This window comes from Camelina sativa, chromosome 11, assembly GCF_000633955.1.
Source record: "Camelina sativa cultivar DH55 chromosome 11, Cs, whole genome shotgun sequence".
NCBI lineage: Eukaryota > Viridiplantae > Streptophyta > Magnoliopsida > Brassicales > Brassicaceae > Camelina > Camelina sativa.
Genome location: NC_025695.1, coordinates 41,323,561 through 41,350,933, shown reverse-complemented (window position 1 = coordinate 41,350,933; position 27,373 = coordinate 41,323,561). Strand labels below are relative to the sequence as shown.

General features: G+C 37.4%; 6 protein-coding genes across 9 annotated transcripts; 2 read left to right on the top strand and 4 right to left on the bottom strand.

Moving 5' to 3' along the window:
- On the bottom strand, positions 245 to 802 carry LOC104728845. The gene has a single exon (XM_010447776.1). The coding sequence runs from the start codon at positions 800 to 802 to the stop codon at positions 245 to 247; it is 558 nt and encodes a 185-aa protein (XP_010446078.1).
- Positions 5,256 to 7,349, top strand: LOC104725855 (probable pectinesterase/pectinesterase inhibitor 61). Its single transcript, XM_010444597.2, has 2 exons — positions 5,256 to 6,430; positions 6,518 to 7,349. Exons 1-2 carry the CDS (start codon positions 5,359 to 5,361, stop codon positions 7,213 to 7,215), a joined length of 1,770 nt encoding a protein of 589 aa, XP_010442899.1. The 5' UTR covers positions 5,256 to 5,358; the 3' UTR covers positions 7,216 to 7,349.
- LOC104725854 (E3 ubiquitin-protein ligase SINAT5) lies at positions 7,451 to 9,160 on the bottom strand. Its single transcript, XM_010444596.2, has 3 exons — positions 8,654 to 9,160; positions 8,074 to 8,460; positions 7,451 to 7,990 (listed from the first exon to the last, which is right to left on the bottom strand). The coding sequence occupies exons 1-3, from the start codon at positions 8,852 to 8,854 to the stop codon at positions 7,628 to 7,630; spliced, it is 951 nt and encodes a 316-aa protein (XP_010442898.1). The 5' UTR covers positions 8,855 to 9,160; the 3' UTR covers positions 7,451 to 7,627.
- Positions 9,448 to 14,028, bottom strand: LOC104725853 (CLP protease regulatory subunit CLPX1, mitochondrial). Of its 3 annotated transcripts, none has more exons than XR_757974.2 (15): positions 13,090 to 14,028; positions 12,501 to 12,562; positions 12,119 to 12,219; positions 11,898 to 11,977; positions 11,746 to 11,796; positions 11,579 to 11,653; positions 11,405 to 11,482; positions 11,199 to 11,255; positions 10,873 to 10,943; positions 10,676 to 10,775; positions 10,473 to 10,577; positions 10,319 to 10,381; positions 10,122 to 10,237; positions 9,817 to 9,981; positions 9,448 to 9,720 (listed from the first exon to the last, which is right to left on the bottom strand). XR_757974.2 is itself a non-coding variant. In XM_010444594.2 (15 exons), the coding sequence occupies exons 1-15, from the start codon at positions 13,624 to 13,626 to the stop codon at positions 9,649 to 9,651; spliced, it is 1,740 nt and encodes a 579-aa protein (XP_010442896.1). In that variant the 5' UTR covers positions 13,627 to 14,024; the 3' UTR covers positions 9,448 to 9,648. The 3 variants fall into 3 exon arrangements, 2 of the variants coding, with proteins under 2 accessions (XP_010442896.1, XP_010442897.1); XM_010444594.2 differs by having other exon boundaries at positions 10,115 to 10,237; positions 13,090 to 14,024; XM_010444595.2 differs by lacking the exon at positions 11,746 to 11,796 and having other exon boundaries at positions 10,115 to 10,237; positions 13,090 to 14,026.
- LOC104725850 (hydroxyproline O-galactosyltransferase HPGT1-like) lies at positions 17,132 to 20,202 on the top strand. 2 transcript variants are annotated; one of them, XM_010444590.2, is made up of 13 exons: positions 17,132 to 17,170; positions 17,320 to 17,700; positions 17,792 to 17,855; positions 17,990 to 18,039; positions 18,127 to 18,320; positions 18,426 to 18,489; positions 18,594 to 18,666; positions 18,770 to 18,893; positions 19,265 to 19,352; positions 19,455 to 19,505; positions 19,599 to 19,670; positions 19,804 to 19,916; positions 20,009 to 20,202. In XM_010444590.2, the coding sequence occupies exons 2-13, from the start codon at positions 17,600 to 17,602 to the stop codon at positions 20,029 to 20,031; spliced, it is 1,017 nt and encodes a 338-aa protein (XP_010442892.1). In that variant the 5' UTR covers positions 17,132 to 17,170; positions 17,320 to 17,599; the 3' UTR covers positions 20,032 to 20,202. The 2 variants fall into 2 exon arrangements, with proteins under 2 accessions (XP_010442892.1, XP_010442893.1); XM_010444591.1 differs by lacking the exon at positions 17,132 to 17,170 and having other exon boundaries at positions 17,177 to 17,700; positions 20,012 to 20,202.
- LOC104725852 lies at positions 20,144 to 22,050 on the bottom strand. Its single transcript, XM_010444592.1, has 5 exons — positions 21,716 to 22,050; positions 21,587 to 21,639; positions 21,325 to 21,495; positions 20,723 to 20,812; positions 20,144 to 20,510 (listed from the first exon to the last, which is right to left on the bottom strand). Exons 1-5 carry the CDS (start codon positions 21,930 to 21,932, stop codon positions 20,376 to 20,378), a joined length of 666 nt encoding a protein of 221 aa, XP_010442894.1. The 5' UTR covers positions 21,933 to 22,050; the 3' UTR covers positions 20,144 to 20,375.

Genomic DNA, 27,373 nt, shown 5'->3' with positions numbered 1-27,373 from the left:
GATCAACAGGCGGATATTGTTCTTACCTTGGTACCAATTTGATCTCTTGGGCATCTCAGAAACAGGACTCTGTGGCTCGAAGCTCCACTGAAGCTGAGTATAGAGCCGCTAAGCTCATTCTTTAGTGTTGACCACGCTCCATCTTCTTGAAGAATTTCCTAACAAGTAACCCAACTTTTTCTTCATCTGCAGTATCTTGTGTCTCAGCATTTTTCGACGTTTCAACAGCCTTTAGAGCAAATGATCATTCAGCGCGATGTTCTTTTTTCTTCAGCTGCATCTCAAACGACTGCATCATCCCAACAACTTGACTGAACTTCAAATCATTTGAGTTAAAGGAAACATCAATGGCAGATCGATGTGGTTGAAACTTGTCTGGAATGCTCCTAAGAAATTTCTTCACCAGCGTCTTGTCCTTGTAACGTTTTCCCATGATAACAGCTTCATCTGCGATAGCACTCAACCGACTGATGTAACTCGCAATGGTCTCACCTTCTTCCATCGACAAATTATCGAAATCTAAAGCCAGATTGTCCAGGCGTGTCCTTTTTACATTGCTAGTTCCTTCAAAGGTAACTTGGAGGATATCCCAAGCTTCTTTCGCAGACACACAACCTTGGACACTATTGAACTGATCCAGTGGCAGGGAGTTGAAAATCACCGACACGGCTTGGGAGTTGTGCTTAGCCTCAGCTTTTTCTTCTGCAGTCCACTGCTTCCGAGGTTTAAGCATCGATTCACCCTTGTCATTTTTCACCATTGGTTCGGTCCAGCCATCTTCAACAGCAAACCAGGCCTCCATGTTGATACCTTGAATGGCATGTTTGACCGACACCTTCCAATGCCCATAATGCTCTGGATCTAGTTTCAGCTTTCAGTATCGCAACAAAAGCTTGTGGTTTCTCCAAACCTCTTGTCACAAGATCTCACATGTTGAAAAGACAAGCAGACTTTTATCAGGTGTCTGCTCTGATACCAATTGTAAAGGTATAGAGGAATAACACCACAATCTTCTGCTTGGAAAACGCCAAGCGAACACTTTTACTATTTATTCTTATTAAACTCTTAACCCGTTACAAGAATAAATCTAAACACACTTCTCTTCTCTATCTAAACTCTCACCAGTATAGATCTAAGAAAATTATCCAACACTCACCTTCTTAGCTTTCTTTGATCAGCCTTGAAGTTACAATCTCACGCAAAAGGTTTTTTCAAGTGTTCAAGAAAAAACCTACCACACATTACCCTAGATCTTTTATATTCGATCACCCTAAAACCCTAAAAAGATCTTCAAGTCTTCAAGTAAGGCAATTTCTTGTTTGCCACAATCTCACTTTCCTTAACCATCGCGAACGATATTCTCCAGATATCTTCTCTCCCAGTTCTGCTTTATCTTCTTATTCCATCCAAACCGGACTTGCCACGTCAGTTGTGCTTCCTTGCCAATCTCCACTTGTCTGTTCTTAGATACAGAGTCCTGTGACCCAGCAGGTCCTCGTTCGAAACAACACTCTACTGCGCCAACTGCATCTACATTGTAGGAAATGCCTCAGGAGCGGATGTTTTTCGGGTACAAGACACCAAGAGAGACATCAAGGACATTCCATCTGCCAAAGAATGATGACATCTCATTACCCCGACCGCTTCAGCGTCAGATGTTTTTTTTTTTTTTTGTTAAAGCAATCATCGATCATTGAGGATGTGAATATCCCACAATGGTCTCGATTTATCGAGAGGACTCAGCGTTAACCGCGAGAAATAGTCATCGACGAAGCCATCTCCATCTTCGTTGATCTCTTGTAGGTCTATGTCTGGTGAAAACACATGGTCTTGTACATTGACTTTGGTCTTCATCCATCTAGCACCATCATCTGACTACAAAATTTTACACAATGCATACAGTTTACAAAAAAAAAAAAAAATGTTAAATCCTAAGTAAAACATGTGTATGTGTGTGTGTGTAGCAATTACCAGTTTACTACAGAAACGAGGATGCTTGGAAACGTTATGCTTCAAGTCATCTAAAATGATGTCAGGATTAATCTTGGCTTTGAAACCGATCATCGTGATAATGCAATTGTCGATTGGAATAGACGAGCCATCGGGCTTAGAGGCTCCTCCTCCTCTTCTTCTTCCTTCGTCAATTTCTCTTTCATTTTCTTTTACGTCTCAATTTTGTCTCCCTTAGCTTGTTCTCTCTAATTTGATTCATATATTAAACTTAAATGTGAAAATAACTAAACGTTAATTATTAATAAAGTATATATTATTTGCATCTAATGGTTACATTAGCATACGTAATAGGTAGAGTAAATAATTTCTGACAGTATTTTTATCTGTTAATACCTTTTAACAGGTTTTCCCATGTGACATTGCTTCAAGATTTATGTATATTTACGAGCGACTTATCTATTCTTAACGAAGCAGCTATACATCGATCATGTTATTCTAAAACTCCACTCTCCACATACTAAAATTTAATAGCTAACTCTTCCAAAGTCCAAACAACAAGACATGCTCGAATGAAGTATTTATATAGTAAGCTTATAGCCCAAAGCCCAGAGCTCAAACCTAATCTTGATCCATAAACGATCAGAAGCCACTAATAGAATTGCAATTTTATTTGTTGAAAATGATTAATCCATAGAAAGAAGTTGTCGGTATGGGTTAATTAGAGATGAAGATATAGATAAAGCACTATGATTTCTAACGTAAAATCAAACCAAATAATAATAATTGTAACGTTCTTTGGTCTAGTTAGTTATCTCTAATCACTTTTGACTTTAACCTCTGCTCTTATCCAATGGTTGAATCTAAATTATTCAGTGGAAAGTTTAACGCATTACCAACAACCAATCTTATGAATGCTCCTGTCAAATTCATCAACTGTATTTAGCATTATAAGTGTAATTAAATGATGTCATTTTAGTCACTAAATCTTTGAATGATAATTAAGATAGTGTTTTCATATACTTTTAATTCGTTATCAATATATTAATGTTAAATTGATTTTATAAAATATTTTTTTAAGGAAACGAAATGCCGAGTATCGGGTAATGTGAGATGTGTATATATGGTTTTCATGAGTCTCATGATACATGAGAAAAGTCTACAAATGATACCCTGATTAGTAAAGCCATTATAATGTCTAAAAAGCAATATTCAGTTTTATCTATATACTGCCAATAATGGATATCAAAACATGCACGTCCATGTATTAATTAAGTGACACATGGACTGACGGACATGTGTTCATGTACAAAATTTACAAAAGAAATGATTTATGTTTCTAACGTAAATCATTCTTAGCCATGTTTAATGTTTAACGTGACAAATTCTTTATATGCAAAGGTTAAACAGTAAATCCATCATTTATCGACGGTGTGATGATTTTCGAGGTTCTTTTTATATGCAAGTATGCAACTAACATGGAAATATTTTACGTACGAATTTCCAAAGATTTTTATATAATAATTAGATATAATGTGTAATAAACAAATGCGTAAATGAACCACATAAGACCTTTTTGTTAAAAAAAAGTAATTGGGAACAACAAGAATCATTAATCAAAACGTGAGTGGTCTCATGAAATAAAACTTTTTGTGAAGGAGACAAAGCACAAAAGGCTAAGATAAGAAAAAGGAAAAAAGAGGTTTAATGGACAGAAGACTTATGGTAGAGGACAGCTCACTCCCTTATTGACATTGACTTCGTAACCAACCTTTAATTTTGTTATCATTTAGGCTATAGCGACATTAGCTACTCCATCGTATACATCATTCTTATCATATCAACATCTACTTCACCGCGTGACTTGAGATACCTTTTTTTTCTTGGCAAAACATTGACTTAAACATCAAACATACCATTCTAAAAAAGGTATCTTTAGTGTTTGTCTGCCAAATTATCTTCAATAATAACTAATATATAAACCATGGAAGCAAGATTCAATAGGAATCTAATGTGTATATCCATAACATGAAAAATAACAAATGTTAGATACATACAATATCATGGGAGAACTGCTTCTGAGCAGTCAGCAACAAACAATCTTTTTCATCGCAACCTCGAAGATGATTAACAATAATTTTCAAGGTTTTCGATGTACTAGTGGATAACATACTAATTTCATTCCTTAACCAGAGCACTGAACCGGAAATGATTGAACCACAACAAAATAACCGGAAAAAAATCATTACAGTTTCTTCACCTTTTTGCATATACATACGTACGTATATGTTAGTGGACTATGTACATTTTGTGTGTTTGTGTGTGTAATATTGGTATAGAAGTCTATCTCAATAACTATTCCGTTTTAATTCAATGGGGCTCCAGTTGCCAGTTGGTGGACGATGTAGATTTGTCCCATCAACGTTTTTTAGACCATATGAGCGCGTGCTTTTTGACTCTTCCTGATACTCATTGTAATTTGTATGTATGCGTTTGTAAGTATTTAGCAATGTATTGATCCTGATCATCCCGTATCGATCCGAATTGATTGAGCGGCATGCAACCGTGAATTGAATTCACGTTCATATCATGTTTTGAACACTATTTAAAATGCATGCATGTTACGCCACTTGGATTCTGAACTTGGTGTTTAATCCGTAGTATAGGTAATTTGCGGGAAACTATTGTCAAAGACTGATGTTGTTTTGGTATATACAAGTTATATATGAAAAGCACCATCCGTGGTCTATCACATTTGAAAAGAGCGCAATGCTAGAACTGAACCACCAGTCTCTTGCTATCCATAGTAATGGAGAGTAGAAAATAGATTTCGACCCAAAATAAATAATTAAACAAAACGAGATTAAGAAAATGATCACCGACACCGTTAGGTAAGCAGGAAACTCTTTTGAAACAAAATCTTATTTACTATTTGAGAAAAGCACCAATTAGTGTTGATATAATAATATACTAATATTTTTCCAAATCACCAATTAATTGATCGTATTTCCAAATCTTATTTGCATGATGCAAGTAGTAAGAGATGCATTTATACTCAAATGATACTCGTACATACACCTACGCATCAATATATATTTATAGATAGAGCCATCACAAATTTTGGTCGTTTGTGGTCCGTTTTAATTACTACAATTTGAATTCATTATCAGTATAATATTACAGCTATCAGGCATAATGTATATTATTTTACCAATATGCATAGTTTTTTTTTTCTTTTCTTTTTTCTTTTTTTTGACAACGACCGTAGTTTTTATATATAACGCATGACTTTTTAATTCCTAAATAGCTTACATCTATATAATAATTTATAGAGCCTTCCACCTCATCTTTGTTCTCTCCTTACCAAACTCTTAAACTTCATTCTAAACACCTAAAAAAAACATCACAATGGGTTACGATAGGCTCGGTCGGTCCGGACGATCAGACCCGAACCAGAAAGACCAAGCCACGTCACTCCCGGAGCAACATAAGAAAACTAAAACAAAGCTGATTCTCTTCACTTTGGCAGTTTTAGTCGTTGGAGTGATCTGCTTCGGGATATTTGCCGGTATCCGAGCAGTAGGCTCGGATAAAACCGAGCCCAAGCTAACCCGAAAACCGACCCAAGCAATCTCCCGAACCTGTAGCAAATCCTTATACCCGAACCTATGCATCGACACACTTCTTGATTTCCCGGGATCTTTAACCGCCGACGAGAACGAACTCATTCACATCTCATTCAACGCAACGCTTCAAAGATTCAGCAAAGCTCTTTACTCTTCTTCTACGATCACATACACTCAGATGCCACCACGTGTACGGTCAGCTTACGATTCTTGCCTCGAGCTGCTAGATGACTCGGTGGACGCTCTCTCCCGTGCTCTCTCCTCCGTCGTCGTCGTCTTCGGAGATGAGTCTCATTCCGATGTGATGACGTTGCTTAGCTCAGCTATGACCAACCACGACACTTGCACCGACGGATTCGATGAAACTGGAGGACAAGGAGGAGGAGTGAAGGATCAAGTGATCGGAGCTGTTAAAGATTTGTCGGAGATGGTTAGTAACTGTTTGGCGATATTCGCCGGAAAAGTCAAAGATTTGTCTGGAGTCCCGGTGGTGAATAATAGGAGGTTACTTGGGGCAGAAGAAACAGAGGAATTACATTTACCTAATTGGTTGAAGAGAGAAGACAGAGAGCTTCTTGGTACTCCGACGTCAGCGATTCAAGCTGATATCACGGTGTCTAAAGACGGTACCGGAACGTTCAAGACGATCACGGAAGCGATCAAGAAAGCTCCGGAGCATAGTGGCCGTCGATTCGTCATCTACGTTAAAGCAGGAAGGTATGAAGAAGAGAATTTGAAAGTTGGGAGGAAGAAGACTAACTTGATGTTCATCGGAGACGGCAAGGGTAAAACAGTCATTACCGGTGGTAAAAGTATCGCCGATGATCTTACTACTTTTCACACCGCCACTTTTGGTAAAAAAGTTAAAACTTTTATAATTTTTGTTTTTTTTGTTCTTGTTCTCTGTTATGATTATTGAGTTATTGGTATTGTTGTTGTAGCTGCGACTGGAGCTGGATTTATAGTGAGGGACATGACGTTCGAGAATTACGCCGGTCCGGCTAAGCATCAAGCCGTGGCACTCCGTGTTGGTGGAGACCACGCGGTGGTTTACCGTTGCAACATTATCGGATACCAAGATGCACTTTATGTACATTCCAACCGACAGTTTTTTCGGGAATGCGAAATTTATGGAACGGTCGATTTTATATTCGGTAACGCAGCTGTGATCTTACAGAGTTGTAACATCTATGCGCGTAAACCTATGCCTCAGCAGAAGATCACGATCACGGCTCAGAACCGGAAAGATCCGAATCAGAACACGGGGATTTCGATCCATGCTTGTAAGCTACTAGCCACGCCGGATCTTGAAGCTTCCAAGGGTAGCTTTCCGACGTATCTAGGCCGTCCGTGGAAGTTGTATTCTAGAGTTGTGTACATGATGTCTGATATGGGTGACCATATTGACCCGCGAGGATGGTTGGAGTGGAATGGTCCTTTTGCGTTGGACACGTTGTACTATGGTGAGTATATGAACAAAGGGCCGGGTTCAGGAATGGGTCAACGTATCAAGTGGCCGGGTTATCATGTTATTACCTCAGCTGTCGAGGCTACCAAGTTTACGGTGGCTCAGTTTATTTCTGGTTCTTCGTGGTTGCCATCAACCGGCGTGGCGTTTTTCTCTGGGTTGTCACAATAGACTGTCTCAGCCTTGTATGTAATGTATACGAAAGATTTTTATATACGAACTCAAGATTTGTAATATAGTCCACAAAACCATTTTAAGTATACTTATAGGACATCTTCAATGAAATAAAGATTATGATTTGTGTATGTTCTGTTTTGGATTCTTTGCTCAAATCTTACAATGTGCTTATATATGTTGTCTGTAGATTTGGATCACTAAAGAAACATGGCAAGTTTTGCGATCTGTCTGCACATTTCTGGCAAAATGGAGCAACTCTTTTTTCTTCTCTAAATACAATTTTGGACAACAAGAAGCTGTCTGAATCAAAAAGCACACCAAGCCAAAAACTAAACCAAATAAGACAGATCAAAGAGATCGAACAACTGGAAAATAGGTTTAGAGAGTTGGCTGGTTCGGATTCCAGCTACACACTTAAGTTTGGTATGCAAACACCAGAATCTGGATTCTGTTGCTCTTTCCAGATTCTTCCGGTGACTCTAAGTTTCAGCTCTTTCCTTTCTCCACCGGAGAAGAAGAGTGCCATGTTTCTTTGGATTATAAGACCGTCGTGACTGTCTCTGACTTTCCTGTGACTATCTCTGATGCTTCTTGGTGTTCCTTCCCATGTGAGTTTTCTCCCACTGCCTCCAACTTCTAAACTGTATGTATAGTTTCGTGCGTCTTCTTCATCCCCCATGAATCTCAGAAACGCCATGTACACTGGAGCCATACCGAGCTGAAACGCTTCAAAATGAAGACAAAAGTATTGCCCGAAACAATGAAAAACCTACAAAACAAAAAAAAGAACCCTCAGAATCTCAAAGATAATTGAACATCTCACAAGTCCATAATCTCAAACAATTTGCTAACCGTAAGCATCCAAGTAGCGTTCTCAACTTCTCGTGGATTGGATTTGACATAACGGTGGTTAAACGTACATCCAGTGTGCATATCGACTTTATGATCATCCCTTAAATGAGCTACAAGGAAAGTGTTGTCTCCTACAACAGGACAATCCGAGCCAGCATAGGGACAACTAAAAGGTCTGAAGTTACACAAAGACTCATGCTTAAGTTTGCTGTAATAAGGGAATATCTCAGGGCAACCAAGATTGTAAAACTTGCAAGGTAGCTCAAGCGACTCAGCTACTTTCTCAAGAGCCAAACATCTAATATCACCAAGCTCTTGTCTACACGTCGGACACCGATTATTCACCCTTGTTTTACAGGTCGAGCATAACGTATGTCCATTATGACACTACAAAAAAGAAAGAAACCTTTTTGTCACTTCTCAAAAACCTCAAATTGTAACAACAACACACCAAAATCTCCATTGAGATTCCAACAAATTCAGGAATTGGGGAATCATAAAGATGGTAACTTTATACCGGTAAGAGGCAACACAATTCAACGAGATCTATCTAAAAACCCTCAAATGATGAGATACGGACCTGATGAATAGGTGGGTACATAGAATTAGTGCAGACAGGGCATTCAAGGAGCTCGTGAACGCTAGTCGCCGGAGAGATTACAACGGTGGCTCCACCCTGAGACTTGGTTGATGAGAATTTGTTGTTGTTGTTGTTGTTGTTGAGATGAATCTCATCGTTATCGATCGCGCATTCGATAGTATCTGTCTCCATTAGCACCATGATTTCGAAATACCAAACAAAAAAGTCTCACAATTCAAAATTCAAAAACAAGAAATTGGGGATCATTTTTTTTTTTTTTGTTCCTGGAAAATAAAAATCGGTTCTTTTTTTCTTTTCTTTTCACGCCGATCAAAAGAGTTAAAAGGAACGAAATCGCGAAACAAGAGAGAAAGAGAAAAGGGGGAGGAAACTGGGATTTTCCAGGAAAATCAAAACCCTTTTCTCTCTGTCTCTGTCTCTCTCTCTCTCTCTCTCAATCAAATGGTTTGCGCCCAAAGAGCCAAAGAGGTGCTTTTCTTCGTTGGCTTTGTTGTTTGAGAAAAAGTTTTTAGAGGAATTAAATATAGCCGTCCAGATTAAAAGCTCCCTTTTCCGGATTTTAATCCGACGGTTATAGAATCTGGCACATGGGTGTTTTATTTGATTTTTCCTAAATTGTAGTTTCTATTTGTTAAAGCCTAAAGGTAGTTTTAAAATTTAGAGGCATTTTTGTCAACAAAATTAGATTTTCATAAACAATTTAAATTAATTAAGATTTAATAAAAAAACAATTAAGAATTAAAGATACTGAAAAGATGGGGGTTGCACAAAAGTTACATGATCATTTATCAATTATGCAAATTGTGCATCCTTCGTTGTGTTCTTTTTTAATTATCCAACTTTGGTTTCTTTCCTTCATTTTATATGTACAGAGAACGATAAAGTTAAAAGCATACAGAGAGATACATTTTCACCAGATGTTCTGAATGATGATGATGCATGGATGGTAGTGATCGTGATCATCGAACGTTACATTACATACTTGCTACAACTGATGGAATCTCTGCCTCCACTTCATTTTCTCCATCTGATCCTTCCTTTGTTGTCTGCAACAAAATAATTCAGATCATCCGGTTATCAAACGAACCAAACACACAATAATTATTCGGTCAAATCAAACAGGGGTTGCTTTCTCGGTTTACCTGAGGAGAAGAATCCTTGGAATAGGTTTCAGAGAGATACCGACCCAATGCTCCTTTACCGCGGAGAATCTTTGCTCCAGAGCCTCTACGTCCTTCTCCTTCAACTGCTTCTTCATCCACCACGACTGCCTCTATCATGTCGCTGCCTGTACTCTCGTCCGGAATCTAAAGACAAAAGACATTTTGCATCATAAATGTACAAGAATCTGAACTCTGATTCTAGCAGCATTGGTTTGAAAATCATAAGGGGTGGTGAAAATATATATATATATATATATATATATATATATATATATACCTCGTACATAGAGTCCATGAGGATGCTTTCTAGAAGAGCTCTTAAGCCACGAGCTCCAGTGTTTTTCGTTATTGCTTTTCTAGCTATTAGCCGCAGTGCGCTTTCCGTGAAATGCAGCTTTACCTGAAGAGAAAAGAGATAGAGACTTGTCTTGTGATTTGAAGCAGAAAGAGAGATAGAGAGATAAGAGAGAAAAGTAGTTACACTATTCATCTGGTACATCTTTTTGTATTGCTTTCCAAGAGCGTTCTTGGGTTCTGTCAACACCTGCAAACCAATTATATTATTGCGTATTCTATGAACAAGAAAGAGATAGAGAATCACATCGAATATCACACTTTTATGTCAATCCTATTACCTCCATAAGTTGGTTCTCAGTCAAAGCAGACAAACTGACGAGAACTGGAAATCTTCCAACAAATTCAGGTATTAAACCATAAGCAATCAGGTCACTGCTTTCCACCTGCCAACACCAAATATCACATTGTAAACCTCGATACAAACCAAAACAAGCAGAAGAATCCCCAACATTTGGTAAGTGAAGATATGGGGAAAACCTACAGTTTCCATTAGGTTTGATGCAACAGCAGCGTTTGTAACACCACCAGCCCTCATGTTAGCACGCACAGGAGCACCAAACCCTATTGAAGAATCATGGCGCCTGGAACAGAAATACTGAGTTCACTTATTATGGCAATTCAGTTAGAGGATAAGAATATAAAAGAAAAAGGATTTTTGGAATCTGTTTTTAGTCAGACCTCTCTGAGATCGTCTTTTCAATGTCTACAAAGGCACCACCACATATGAAAAGTATGTCCTTTGTGTCAATCTGCGTATAGTCAACAATAATGTGAGTAAGAAACAGCTGTTACAGGAGAGACACCTAATCAACTGTTTAACATGAAAACAAGATACCATGTCGATTAACCTTTTTAAACCAACACTCCAATCATCATGCTAAGAAGAGTAAATTGGAAAGCTCTTATTTCTAATCATTGACATTATGGTATGATAACAATATTGACTCATCTTCACCATAAAATAAATACATATGACATATAGAGTAAAGTAGAGCACGACAAACCTGGATATTGTCACCTCTAGGGTGCTTCCTAGCGCCCTTCTCAGGTACATTTACAATCTATATCCAGAAAGAGGGAGTTGGAAATAAGGCATCAAACACAAAAGTATTGCGATTTTACATAGTGGAGCTCTCAAATCAAATGATACATGTCTTCCTTTGGTAAGTTTATTAAAGACTATTGCAGCATACTTAAACAGTAAACTTACTGTTCCTTCCAGCATTTTTAGCAATGCTTGTTGAACACCTTCTCCTGATACATCTCTGCTGATGTTAAGGCTTTCTGCCTGGTAACCAAAAGGTTCAAAGAACAAAATTTATCTAAGAAGCACAGAAAATAACAAGCACGTTTTCCAAGGAAAAAAAAGGTTCTGTTCCCTAACCTTCTTTGTGATCTTGTCAACTTCATCAATGTAAACAATCCCCTGTTGTGCAGCTGCAACATTATAATCTGCAACCTGGACAGAGATACAAAATCCACACATTAACTATATAAGAAGATTGATTATAGTGGCATACAAATAAAAATGTTTGGGCTGAAGAAACTTTCTGTGAGAAGTTTGTATAATATAGACTCGACGTCCTCTCCCACATAACCAGCCTGACAAATCATTTCATTTCCGAACACAAAAATGAATGTCAGAGATTGGTCAATATGAAAAGGACATGCGCCAAAAAGACTAGAAGAAAGACGAGAATTGCCTGAGTTAGTGTCGTCGCATCCGCAATGACAAAAGGAACATTCACAAACCGTGCCAAGGTTTTCGCAAGTAGTGTCTTCCCTGTGCTTGTAGAAAAACACCAAAACAGATGATGTGAGAAGGCTGGAATTGAAGTTTCAGAACCATGCTAGATTGAAATAATGATTGTATTATAGTAAGCTATCAGGTTTGCGCATTTTGCAGATTGGGGTCAGACTTTACCTGACCCAGTTGGTCCCATCAGGAGAATGTTACTCTTCTCTAGTTCTACCATATCATCATCTGCTGGTTTCGCTGCAGTGCTCTCAGTTTCTCCAGTGGACCTAGCTTCCCAACAAGTTTCAACATCATAACTAACCAATCTCTTACAGGATACGTGAAATCACAAAGAAACAAACAATTGCAAGTACATGAAACTGCGATATTCCCATGTAATGGAAATGCATACTGGCATGATTTAACTAAATCACTAGGTATTTTTGTTTACTTTCAGATGCTGAGGAAACTAAACGGTGCTATATATAGAAGACAGAATATTTTCCAAATATATTTTATATACATATAAAAACATTTCATTCCGGTAAACATAAGAGAGTGAATTAACCGTTTCTGTGCTGATTCGTGATAAATCCTCTTGTAGTGATTGTAAACTGCCACTGCAAGCACCTGCATCAACGAGATAACAAAAGAATGCGTTAAGAACTAAAAAGATATTTCTCAAGGTCTAAACCAAATAAAAGCATAAAAATTCAGGAATCAGAGCTTAAAGTTAGCATTCAACAGTGAGCAGAAGTATGGAAAATGATACTGAGGACAGACACCATGCCGGAAGCACACAAATTGAACAAGGAATTCAGCATCAGATAATAAACACTCAGTTTTGATATTTTTCTGTAACAACGAAAGTAACTTTGTAATTACATCTTGTAACTAAGCTCCAAAAAGGAGTTGTGGGTGTGAGAGTGTGGTTAGTACCATTCAAAGCCTAAAGCATCACAAAAAATGTTTAGCCCCAAATGAATCATCTACGAAGAAACCAATATAGAACCTAAGCTTTAGCAACTCAAATGTTAAGTTAAGTTAGAATTAAGCTATCTACAAAGTAAGCAAACCAAAAAAAGAAAAAGTCATTTCAGATTGATACTAATAACATGAAAGTGTTGTTATCACAGCACTTTTTGTAGAGACTTCACCTTTTTGGCTCTTTCCTGACCAATCACGAACTTGTTCAAACCTTTACAAATCTCCTTTGGTGTAGGAAACTCAGACCCAAGATTGGATCCACCCCAAGAATCTTCTTTAGAATTAGACCCTGTCCCGTCACCAGGACCACCACCGGGACTACCTCCACCTCCACCGCCACCACGACCAAGATTAACACTAGACCCATTAACCCTAACGGAAACACCATCACCAGGAGGCTGCCACAGATCCGGTGGGTCTCCTTGTGAGCTCAGTATAACAACAGAAGAAGAAGAAGAAGAAGAAGAAGCAACACCGTTCATCTTCTGGGCACAATTAGTAGCATAGCCTTTACTCGAATTACCAAACAAACTCGTTCCAAGCGGAGAGATTTTATTTGGGAATCTGTTGTTGGATGAATCATCGGGTCTAGAGCGAGTCGTGGCGGTTCGAGCGGTGTGGATACGGTTGAAGATGAAGTACCTAAACTGAGAGAGAGTGAGAGAAGCGGTTTCTCTTGACGTGTTAGACCTTAAAGCCGCGGCCATGGCGAGGGTTTCGTTACGCCGGGAAATCAAACGGATTGTGTGAAGAAGAAGCCAGAGAAGAAAAAAAAAAAACTTTATTAGCAATTGATTGACATAGTAATCCGATCGATGGGTTTGTAAGGAAACGAAATAGAAAAAAGTGAAACTTTTTAGGAAAAAGGGTTTCAATTGATGACGAAATCTGTGAGAGTGAAGCACACGGAAAGGATGAAGAAGAAGAAGAAGAAGAAGAAGAGCCGACGAAAACGCAAAATTCGAAAAGGGGCAAAAATGAAAATGGAAGAGAATATCTTCTCTAATCAAATCATCTTCTGGTATGAGTTTGACGAGGAGCTTTTTGGACGGCCAATTGTTTTTAAAACGTCGTCGTCTTGTTCTCCGTTACCACCAGTTCTATTGATTTTTCAACCGCCGGGTAACAACAAAAAAATAAAATAAAGACAAAGTCGCAGAGTTTTTTCATATATTTCTAAGTTGTTGTTTAGGTCTTCGCCCCGTTTTTTAAACTTCTGCTAAAATATATAAAATCGTTAAACATATCCTCTACACCTTGATTAATAACTAATATCCGTCTAATATCGATTATATCTATTTAATTTAATTATAACTCGTCTAATCCAATTATTTTGTACTTACTTTTTTGTATATCGGTTATTTTTCGAGCTAATGAATTTTTTTTTTCCACAAATCAATTATATTGATATCAAAAAGTGTTTACAAAATACATAAACATTCCTAAACAACCGTTATACGCAAATACATGAAATTGATACAATTTCAGTGAAGGAGTGGAAGTGACCCTGCTGTTATTTAGTCTTATAGGCAACAGATGAAATCTGTTAAGTCCCCACTTCACACACTTTTTATTGGCTATCAACTTGGTGCTGAAACTCCAAAATGTCATTGACATTACTTTAATTAAGAAAAATAAATCTAATGTTGTTGGAAATGATTCTAGATCTTGATGCCTTCTTGAGATCGATATACTTGATAATTCCGGCAAGGATTCTCTATGATCATTTAGAGAAATCCATTGTCTTGTTATCCATGGTTGTTTCCATAGTGTACGACGTCTCCAACGTCTCCTAAGACTATTTGAAAGTCCTTCATCTTCGTCTCCACCTAGTATAAAACCAAGAGGACTGTGGACACATATGTGTTTTGGCTTGTTTACACACGTGACTTTCTTTCTTCTAGTCACATTGTCGACTTGAAACTCCATAAGGAGATTGTTGATGAGAGAACATAAGTTCTGTCTCCTGATCATTAAATCAAGTCGTATTCGTCTATTAGTAAAAGTGCCCATACCATTTTTGTCAATCGATTCCGATGTGTATCTCTCACTATCTTGAAAAACAGTTTGTGTTAAAACCACAAACTCAACAAGGAGAACATCCACAAAACCAAAATAAACACGCTCATCCCCAATTAGTGCAGAAAAGTTCAGATTCAAGCCTGATAAAATGTGAAGTCCCATCACGATATGAATGAAATTCCAGATTCGATCCATTGGAAGACTATATCCTTCAGCCACCGTGATGAAATTGTTGATTCCAGGATCAAAAACCCAAATGAAAATTCTGTACCTATAGGTAGGGAGACACTCACCGATTGATAATCGGACATTCCACCGGAAAAGGATTAACTCACTGGAAACAAACCTTTTACAAGGAAGGACATCACGATTCCACCAAACTGAAATTACAAAGAAGAAACCAAACTGGGGATGGCTTGAATCAGCATCGTTTGGATCGATTGGTGAAAACTGGTTGATTGGATGCTTTTCCCAATCCAACAATGGAGCCATCAACGAGATCAAAGCCTGAATTGAAGCCATCGGACTTAGACCATGTAACACCATCATTGCAAGGAGGCCAAAGACGTAAGTTTGAAAACCACGATTTGCCATTATTGACTATCTAAAAACTTAACAAAAGAGAAAGATGGTAAGTCTAGAGGGTAGAGAAGGCCGACCGACGCCGGTCGGAAACGGTGAAGATTACGAAAGGTTGTGTTGGATCGCTGAAAAGAAACCGCTCGAGAGACGAGTCTTTTTTAGTTAAAGACCGAGCTAATGAATTATTATTTTGTGATTTAGACATTTAAATTAATAGTTTGTGATGTTTTACAATAACTAATATACAAACTTATAATGACTATAAATAATTAAGATCATAAATTTTTTATAAAAAGTTAAAAACTATAAAACATACAATAAGAAAAACTTACAAGAAACTTTAATTAATAAAACGTTACATTATGTATACAATTTGTATCATAAATTACAAATAAATTACCAAAAAATTAGAAAAACGATTTATGTAATGCATCCTATCTAGTAGTGAGTGCATATTGAAATAATAGATGGATCTTTTTCTTTTTGAAATTTTGATGTATTCATTTTAGATGTGAAAATTTTAATTTATATTTAGAAGATATATAATTGTTGAGACTAATGTGTTTAAAAAGAAAAAACTAAGTAAAATGAGTTAGGACTAAAATAAATAAAAAAGAATTAATGAACCCTTAAAATTGAGGTTTGAGGTTAAATTTGGAGTACATCAAATTTTTCATAGTTGAGAGTTTTGAGTAGGCTTCGGCAAAATACCCGACCTGAAATATCCGTATTGGAACTAAACCGAAAAATCCCGGTTCTGATCGGGTATGGATCTTCCCCAATATATTAGTTGGATCTTAATTGTAAATACTCTTGGGTATCGGGTATTACCCGATCCGAACCGATACCCAATTAGTACCCATGTATATCCGAACCTATGCTGTTTATCATTTTTCACATATGTAATCCTTATGTGCGTTTATCAGTTGAGGTTGCATTCACAATGATTACACTTTTAGTTGATATTGCTAGAATCATAATCGGATATAAGGTAATTTCATGATCTTTTGTTGCTTGTTACTTGTTACTTGTTAGTACACTACTACACCTAGTAACAATCTGATCTGCTTTTAAAACAGGAAAACAGTGAAGACGCTTACAATGCTTCACCATATGCAACTGATCTCTTTTTTAATTCTTGTTGTTTCTTTCAATTTTCTCAATACCTACGTCTAGCTTTTATAAGACTTTTGAATTTGATTTTAGATATTACTACTCTGCTACTTGTTTATGTTTTGGATTAGACTTTTGGATTATGTTTTCTCTTACTTGTTTTGCTTGTCTTTAGTTTCTAATTTTGGTTTAGTTATTTTGGTATGATTTTTTAGTTATAACTTCACAAAATTTGATATAGTTATTCAATTTATATACAGGGTATTTTAGTTATATATAGGTATTTTGGTTCTAAATGGGGAAAAAATACTTATACTGAACTGAACCAAAATATATCAGATATATTTTGGTATAATAAATATGACTAATAAAACAATAAACTTCAATTTTAAAATTTTTAGAAGGGAAAGATATATTTAATTTAAGGGCTAATTATGCTCAAATATATATAAATGCGGCTGATTCATCATGCATACATGTAGAAACAAAAACAAAAACAAAAGAGATTTATAGTACCCTAATCCCCTATTAGAGGTATAGGTTTGGTAAATTTTGATCTGAAAGTAATTAAGAGATAGAGATTCTATAGTACTTAGATTACACCAAATTCAACATTTCCCTAAAACTAATAATTTTTTTTTTGATAAAAATCTCAACGGCACTCTCTCTCTCTTATCCCTCAGATTCTTCCAATTTTCTCATCGGAAGATCCACAATCATAAACCGAAGTCAGTGATCTCCGGTTCAGTGTTCCGCTGGTGGAATCGTCCACCGGTATAGCAGATCCAACGAGACACATTCCTATTCGATTTTTTTTTACGACCGAATCAGTGGATCCAGCAGAAACTTCCATATCTGGAGATTTGATTAATATAGTGAAGAAGCATTTGCGTTGCGTCAGGGTGAATTTGATTGAGAGAGAGAGAGAGATCTGATTTTTGGTGGATCTGTTTTTCAATCAAAATGGCGAGGAAAGGGTCGAGTATAAGATCATCGAGTTCGAGGATATCTTCGCTTTTGCTCTCAATGTTTGCAACTTTTGCTTCTTTCTATGTAGCTGGCCGGTTAGTTCTGCATTTTTTGATCCCATCTCTAACAAAAAAAATATATATATATACTTGTGTTCCTCTGATTCTTATTTTTTGTTGCTTCTAGTTTATGGCAAGAATCTCAAACTAGGGTTCATCTAATCAAGGAGCTCGATAGAGTAACAGGACAGGTTAGTATTGTATTTGGATGTCACTTTCATCACAGTAGTGAGTATTTATATGTCACTTTTCTTGGAATCTTTGTTTGGTGTAATGTACTTGAATGCTTATTATTATACTGTTCTTTTTTTATATGGGGTTTTAGGGTAAATCTGCTATATCAGTGGATGATACTTTGAAGATCATAGCTTGCAGGTAAAAATTATGGTACTTTTGTTCGATTTGATTTCCTTGTTTTGTGTATCCATGGAACCTGTTGAATACATGTTTTTTTCTTTCTAGGGAACAGAAGAAGACGCTAGCAGGTCTTGAGATGGAACTAAGTGCAGCCAGGCAAGAAGGTTTTGTTTCGAAAAGTCCTAAACTTACTGATGGAACTGAAACCAAGAAAAGACTATTAGTGGTTATCGGTATAATGACGAGTTTGGGTAACAAGAAGAAGAGGGATGCAGTCCGTCAAGCATGGTTGGGGACGGGTAAGGTTTCTTCTCCTTTTCCATGTTTTTTTTTTGTAAGAAGTACCAGTCTGTTATTTGCCAGATGTTGTTAGCTTAGCAGTTAGCTCTGTCCTTTTATTGCAGGTGCATCACTTAAAAAACTTGAAACTGAAAAGGGTGTGATTGCACGATTTGTTATTGGAAGAAGGTTTGGATTTGGTTTATCACTCGTTGATTTATCTATGCCTTTTATTGATGATTTATGCGGTAATGGAATCTTGTTTTGAAATGTTGTTTTTTTGTGTTATGTAGTGCAAATAAAGGGGACAGCATGGACAAGAGCATTGATACTGAAAATAGTCAGACCGATGACTTCATTATTCTCGTATGTGTTTACTGACTCTCTCTCTCTATATTATTACCTCAAGCATTCATTTACCAGCTCCTGTGTTATACAATTGAGAGCTTGGCCATTTATTGACTTCCAGGATAATGTAGTTGAGGCACCTAAGGAAGCTTCTAAGAAGGTAAAACTGTTCTTTTCCTATGCAGCAGATAGGTGGGATGCACAGTTTTATGCAAAGGCCATCGACAATATCTATGTAAATATAGGTAAGTTAGTACTAAAAGAGTATTTTACAGCCAAATCCTTTTGGTTGTTTGAGTTGCTTGGGGTGATTGGGAATATGGATAGTTGATTGTCTATGTCATTCTTCTTGGGGTTCCAAAAGTTTTAACACTCTCCAGAAAGACGCAAAATCCCTGGGTAGGTGGTTTAGTGAAATTGAGAAGTTACACAGTTAGAGTTATTATTAAGGTGTGAAATACAGTGGAGGATGTTCTTGCAATATTTTTCCATGCCAATCTAAAGGTCTTTTTATCTCCTCTATTGTGATAGTTCTAAGGTCAAAGAGTTTCCATGTAGGCATTTTGCTGACATGATTATGTATTTATGTGCTATGAATGTAATTATTCCGATGCAGATGCTCTTGGAAGTACACTTGCAGCACATCTGGAAAACCCACGGGCTTACATCGGTTGCATGAAATCAGGCGAAGTTTTCTCAGAACCGTGAGTTTATGCTTGAAACGCCAGCACCATTAGGACAATTTGATCGTCAGGAAATTATTCAGTCTGATGTAATTTTAACATAAGTTTTTGCTTTTCTGGCAGGAACCACAAATGGTATGAACCAGAATGGTGGAAATTCGGTGACAAGAAAGCGTAAGTTCTAAAAATAATCATAGAATGCATTGACTAGATTCATTTCTTCCATATGAGTAAGAACCACCTGCTCTTGTTTCATTTATCGTGCAGGTACTTCCGCCATGCTTATGGGGAGATGTATGTTATAACGCATGCATTGGCTAGATTTGTATCAATCAATAGGTCAGTGTTTTCAACTCATAGTTACACGTGATGACAAATATCTTTCAATACTCACTCGCAAACAGAGAAATAGATTGAAACTGAGTTTTTGTGTTGTTTGTTTTGTATACTGTTGATGAATGGATGGTGACAGAGACATCCTTCATTCGTATGCTCACGATGATGTCAGTACGGGTTCATGGTTCGTGGGTCTTGATGTTAAGCATGTAGATGAAGGAAAGTTCTGCTGTTCCGCGTGGTCCTCAGGTATATATGACTTAGCTTCTACTGCTTATGAACTTAATTTATTCAAATCATCTCGTATGACATGTATCTAATTTTACTTCCATACGTTTCAGAAGCTATATGCGCAGGAGTGTAGTAGAACCAAAGACAAATCCAAGTGTGAGGCGTTGCTCTTTGATGCTTATAGAGAAAGAAAACACAAATGATATTTGTATGAAAATGGCTAATTACACACAATTTTCTCTCTGTATTCTAAACTTGCCATTTTATTGGTCATTGCATTATACAAAGTCTAGGTTTTGGATGAGGGCACTGGGAAACATATATTCTCACCGACCAAATAAAACAAAGTAAAACCACAAATCATCCATTTTTTACACAAGTAAAACCAAATATCTATACTTCGTCAATCTTTTGTGTTATCAAATTTGATGTTTACTTATATAAACTATATAGAATAAAAAGAAGTCGAAAGCCAATTCAGGAAGAACCATGTAGCAAATGTGCCAATGCCTTTTCAGTGTCGTTCTCAAACATGAAGAGAGCGTCTGCAACAGAGTTTGTTGGAAAACCCATCTCTCGTATTGCTGTGAACCCATTTGCAAATTCTTGAACCTGAAACGCATAAAAACTGTGATTAGCTTCTCCTTAGGGAAGGAATGATGAAGCTTCTAAGAGCCACGAATTTAACTGACGGTTTGATCACGGTTTTAAACTTTGGACTCAAAGAGTATATATTTGACGCTATAAACACTAAATAGAATCAGTGTAGCTTAACTCTAGCTAATACAAGAATAGGATCTGTAGGAGGAAATAAGATAAAGCACCTTAGTGGGATTATCACCATAGTTTGCAACTGCTATGTTAACAGCTTCTCGGTTGAGTCCAGCATATTTCATCACTACAGGATCTACACCCTGCATTAGGAATCCCTTATTAACAATAACAAATGCAGATAGAGCTAAAGTAAATCCAAGGATCATACACTGTAATGCAAAAACAAATCTACTCTGCTAGTTACATTCACAAATGATCCACACTTGTTCTTCCTCTACCACACATTGATACTACACATTGGTGCCATAAATCACTTCAGAGTAACTCTACAAAGCTTCCAAATTTGTTCCATTGATGATTCAAACTTGGTCGTACTATAGAGAACACACTGATACTACTACACTTTGTTGCCACTAACTCAACCTCACAAATGATCCACACTAGTTCTTCCTGCTCACATTGATACTATACATTGGTACCATAAATCCCCTCAAGAGTAACTCTACAAAGCTTCCAATTTTGTTGCCAATGATGATTCAAACTTTGTCGTACTATAGAGAACACACTGATACTACTACACTTTTGTTGCCACTAACTCAACCTCAGACCCAATTCTAATAAACCTACCATAGAATTTGAAAGAGAGCCTTACCACTGAAGACGACGATGGTTCTGGAAACTTAGCCGGTGGTGGATTCTCCGTTCCGAATTTACTCCAATCTGGATTATCTTTCTCCGCTTCCGCAAGAACTTTCCCCTCTAAACCGAAATCGAACTGAAAACTACTCCGATGAATATCTCCGACTCGAGGCAACAACTGAGGCTGCAACAATTTGTATAAACTACTTCATAATCTACAATTACAGGGTTAAAAGATCAAAAACAGTGGCAAATTCAAACATGATCATTCATACCGGTGGAGTAATCCGATACTCAGGCTTCAAATTCACCCTGATCCCTAATCCAGCTACCAAAAACCACAAAATCAACGAACGAATCATCAATTTACAAAATCAAATTCGAGATCAGAACGAGACTTTTACATGAGGTTGAAGGAGAAGAGTTATGCTGAAACGAAGGGTTTCTCTCCGGCGGAGGGAAAAATTGTTGGCCGTGACCGATTTGTTGACCTATCTTAGGGTATCCAGAAGGTGCGTAAATAGGATGGTTAGAAGATGGTGGAGAAGGAGATGCTGAGGAAGGTCCGTACATAGGGCGAGGGTACGATGGTCCAGACTTGCTTCTGTAATCGTAGTCCATTTGTTGTGTTTTTTTTTCTAAGTTTGAAAGGATCTCTGGAGAGAAGACGAAGAAGGAATCGAGGAGATGAAGAAGAAAGAAACAAAGAAGTCTTGAAAGGGGAGATGATGAGATCTGTTTGGATATGAGGATATTTTAATACTTACCTCGATTTTGACTTAGATTTTGTTTTTGGTTGACTTTTTTTTTATTGGGCTTGATAAAAGTCCATTAAAGTTTTAGCTAAGTTTTACCTCTTTGCCAAAAGAACTCTAATGTCTTTCCCTATTGTGTAGATGACACAGCCTTTGTATATGAATGATTACACAACAATGTCATCTACAGAAACCATTAGACTACATATCTAGGATTAATGTTTGGATTGATCCGATCTGAGTCAATGTTTTGGTGCATAGGGATTGATTTAATGGAGGTGATGTTTACCTATGTATTCTCTTAGTTGGGATCTCATGTGTAAACATTGTAACCAACCATATTTGGGTGTAGTTTTTTAGAGGGGGTTATTGGTTCTATGATTTTAATGGATTTGGAAATCTAAACAAAAATCTTGTGTTATTCAATCATTGATTTTAAAATACTTATCAAAATTATGTGTTATTGGTTACAAATACTTGTTAAAATCTCATGTTATTCATTTAATGATTTGTTTTTGGATTTCAAAATCCATATTATGTTTTAAATGGATTTGAAAGTGTAAAATAGAAGGATTCAAATCCATGGATAAAACATGTTATTTCAAAATCCATGTGTTTTGATTTTTAAAATTTACAATTCCATATGGATTTAGAAATCAACTCTCCGTCTTGAGAAGAGGATATATAATACAATACAAGTTCCAAAAATCAATCATTAAGCCCATAAAATCACATTCTGTTGTCTTTTGAAACTTATGATGGAATCCATACCATCCAAAACCAAAAACACAGGCTATGTATGTCGTTCTAACTTCTAAAATTATAAACATACTCAACGATTATTTCTTTTTTGACTTCGGATATGTCTCTTTCCTCTAATCTCATGTTACAGAACCAAGCGTGTGGCTCTCACGTGTGAACGGGTCATTTGAATAAAGGCGTATCAGAGAAGGACGCGTGGCAAGAGAAGAGAAGCGGATTTGGATGTGGCCGTTAGAAGATATTTAGCTGGCTCCTTCCTCATTTCTCATTTTCATATTGAATCATTTGTAAAAATTCTCTAAAAAAACAAAAAAAAACAATCTCTCTGTTCTTGGCTGGGTTTCTCTCATCTCGAGAGCTGGCTATTTCAATTATGTGTTTCTGGTGAACATTGGATTGATTATTCATTGTTTGGTATTGAATCGAAGAAGTTTGTGTTTGATTGCAAAGTTTATTGTATTAAAGGTATCAGAGCGAAGACGTTCCTCGGAAACGATGATTGAGACGAGATCTTGTACGATGGAGGCGATGAAGAAAAAGGATAAGGATCCGATGAAGGAGGAGTTCGCGGAGGTTCCGGTGGAAGAGAGAGTCTCACGGTTGGAAGAGATAGCGCTGAGCAGCATCGGGAAGTTATGAAGAATATGGCAGATTTGTTCGATATTATGAGCGGATCAACTGCCGCGAAGGTTTCGGAGACTCCGACTGAACCAAATAAGAAGGATCCTAGCTCATCGGAGTCAAGGGAGGTTCGTTCCGGATTCTCAGATCCAAGCCGTGAGAGACGACCTGAAATGGTAAGATCTGATTCTCACTACTACTATAGTGGCGTTACGAGGCTAGAGAAGATAGATTTTCCTATATTTGATGGTAGTAGGATTAAAGAGTGGTTGTTCAAGGCGGAAGAGTTCTTTGGAGTTGATTTTACTCCGGATGATATGAAATTCAAAACGGCGGCGATACACTTTGATAGTCATGCTTCCACATGGCATCACTCGTTCATTCAATCTGGAGTTGGTTTGGAGGTATTATATGACTGGGAAGGTTATGTGAAGTTGTTGAAGCACTACAAGAAAACAACCCTTTTGCGATGGAAGGATTCATAGCAAATCCCTCGCAAATAGGCAAAAACGATGGAATTGCGAGGAACACACTTCCCTCGCAAATCGCTTCTCGCAAATTGGTTAACATCGCAAATCCCTCGCAAATTTTGCGAGGAAAAAAATGCCGTCGCAAAATCAACGCAAATTGCGAGGGACAATATCAATAACAGATTCCTCGCAATTTGGTTCAAGTTAATCCCTCACAAATTTGCGATGGATTTGCAACATTTATGTCCGCCGCAACAGCTGAGATTTGAATTAGGAATTATTCATTTTGTAATTATGTTTATTTTTAATTATGCAAATTAATTATGATTAATTTCTAATTACGCAAACTAAAATTCATAATTAGCCCAAAAAAACTTTGAATGAAAACTGAAATTAAACTTGTAATACAAAATGTTGTTAAACTTACATAAACATAATAATATAAGTTCAAAACATAAATCAAACACATCTTCTGAGTATACAAACACAAGTTCTCAGATACAAACACATAAACACATAAACACAAGAGATCCTAAGTTGGTCTGGTGATACCTCCTGCTCCGGTCTCAGGTCCGGTATCTCCTGCTCCGGTCTCATTGGTGGCAGCAGTCTCAGGTCGGGGAAATCTTGCAACAAAGTCAGGGTCCTTCTCAGATAGATAATCGAAGTAGGCATCGTAGCAATGCATCTTCTGAGTATTTTGTTGCAACTTCAATGCATAATCTTCTAGCTGAGTAGACTGACTCGCAAGAACAGCTTCGGCCTGAGAAAGCTTCTCAGCTAGAATGACTGGATCTTCAGTCGGAGTAGGCGTCAGAACAACTTGAGCTGAAGATGCTTCAGTTTGCATAGTACCGACTCCATATATCCTATTTTTCTTCTTCGGAGCAACCTGCAAACAACAAAAAACAGAGACACAATGTAAAGTTCAAAGATATAAAACAAAACACTATGTAAAGTTCAAGAATTTACCTTAGCAAAAATTCGGTTCTTCATACTAACGGACAATCCGCCAGAAGTACTACTCTCTATGTTGTCCCCTGAGCATAGCCCAGTTTCAGCCTCAGTTATCCTCGATGACACTTCATGGTATACTTTCTCAGATAATCCATCCACAAACGACCCATCAGGTTTCCTATGAGTATCTTCTAGGACTTTCAAGAAATCAGGAAGTGCCTCACCAGTAATCTCCGACTTAACAAAGATATGAAACAACAAAGTATTAGACTAAAACAAGAATTTATAGGTAATTGTACTAAATAACTAACTAAACATACTTACATGTTTTCGTGCACGACCGGTGTTTATGCATTCCAGTGCCATCAGGATCACTGTATCGAGCATTTCGACTATTGACGCTCTTTTCCTCAGATTTTGGTTCACACCAAAACTTGACCAAGCCGTCCCATACTGTCGCATCAAGCCACCGCGGCTTTGCATCATCACCTTTTACTCTCCACTTAGACTTCCACCGAGACACTTGATCAGTCATCCGGGTCTTCAACTTGCTTTCAAACTCGGCTCGAACTCTCCCATTGATGGACTGGTCCCAATTATATGTTTGCTTGTAAAAACATAACATGAATCAAAATCAGAATCAAGTAAGTAAAAACAAAATCTGTAATTTAAACACATCAACAAACATTTAACTTACCGCAAACGTTTCAAACCACCGGTTTACAACCACATCTGGTGTTTGGGTCCAATTGGCATGAGCTCCTTTGAAATCTCTTTAAAAGATGGCCCGAACAGTAGCAGCAACCGAAGGATCTTCGTCAAACCTACAAAACACAAGAAAAAAAGGAATGAGGATCAATGAAAATATATCTAAAAATTTAGACAACCCTAACTACATTCTTACCATAGAGTACCCGGAGGGCGTTTAGGGTCCAATTTCTTTAAGCTAGCACGACCAGGACTTGCAAGTAGCTCTTCCAAAGTAAAAAAAGAGATCTAAGTAGACTCATCGTTGACACGCGAAGTCGATTGCTGTGGTGGAAGATGATCTTCCACCGCCGGTGAGGTTCCTTGACGATTCTCTTGGATCACCGGTGAGGTACCTTGCGAGGAGGCGGGAGAAGCTACCCTTGGAGCAGAGGCAGAAGAAGGTAACCTTCGAGAAGGGATGGGAGGAGATAACCCTTGAGAAGATATAAATCTTCTGTAAACGTTTTGGCTCCCAGAATGATTTTGGTTCTCTTGTGAAGACATCTAAAAAACAAGTCCAAAAAAAACTAAATTAAACCCTAAATCGAAAAACACTAAATCGATATAACCCTAAATCGAAAAACCCTCAAATTCGATATAATTAGAACCCTAAATCGAAACCCTAAATCGATATAACCCTAAATCGAAAAACCCTAAATCGATATAATTAGAACCCTAAATCGATATAACCCTAAATCGAAAAACCCTAAAATCGAATCGAAACCCTAATCCCAATCGAATCGAATTAAAACCCCTAATCCCAATCGAATCGAATTGAAACCCTAATCCCAATCGAAACCCTAATCCCAATCGAATCGAAAAACCCCTAAAATCGAATCGAAACCCTAATCGAAACCCTAATCGAAACCCTAATTGAAACCCTAATCGAAACCCTAATCAAAACCCTAATCAAAACCCTATTCAAATCGAATCGAAACCCTAATCGAAAACCTAATCGAAACCCCTAAATCGACAAACCCTAAATTGAAACCCTAATCGAAACCCCTAAATCGACAAACCCTAAATCAAATCGAAACCCCTAAATCGAAAAATCCTAAATCGAAACCCATCTAAAAAACAACAGAAGAAGAGAGAGGAGGAGGAGATTAGTCGGAAAAGGGATGAGAGGAGGAGTAGACTAACCTTAGAAGGGATGGGAGGAGGAGTAGACACCGGAGAAGAGATGAGAGGAGGAGTAGACAACCGGAGAAAGGAGTAGACAACCGGAGAAGACAACCGGAGAAGAATGAAATCGGAAGAAGAAGAGAAGTTTTTAGGGTTTGTCGGCTGCGGGTGTTGGTTTGAGCTTCGCTCAAACTAGGTTTTTTACTTATATAGGAAATTAATGGCGTCGCAATTCCAACGCAAAATTTGCGAGGGATTTACTAGAGTCCCTCGCAAAAGCATCGCAAACAATAATTAATATAAATTTTCTTATTTAGAGTTTTTTGCGACCAATTTGCGTGGGAACGTTGCAAATCCCTCGCAAAATCTTTAGGGTTTAGGATTTGCAATTGTCATTAGTGCCCTATCTTATATTATAAATATTGAATTATATCAATTTAATAATTATTAGTAATGTAATTAGTCTTAAAGGTTAAGGTTCAAGGGTTTAGGGTTGTTATTTGCGAGGGAATTGCTATGTATTGAGTCTTTTGCAATGGATTTGCGACGAACTTGCTATGGCTCTAGCAAATCAGTCGCAAATTTGTCGCAAACCTTCAATATCTAATTTGCAAAAACCATC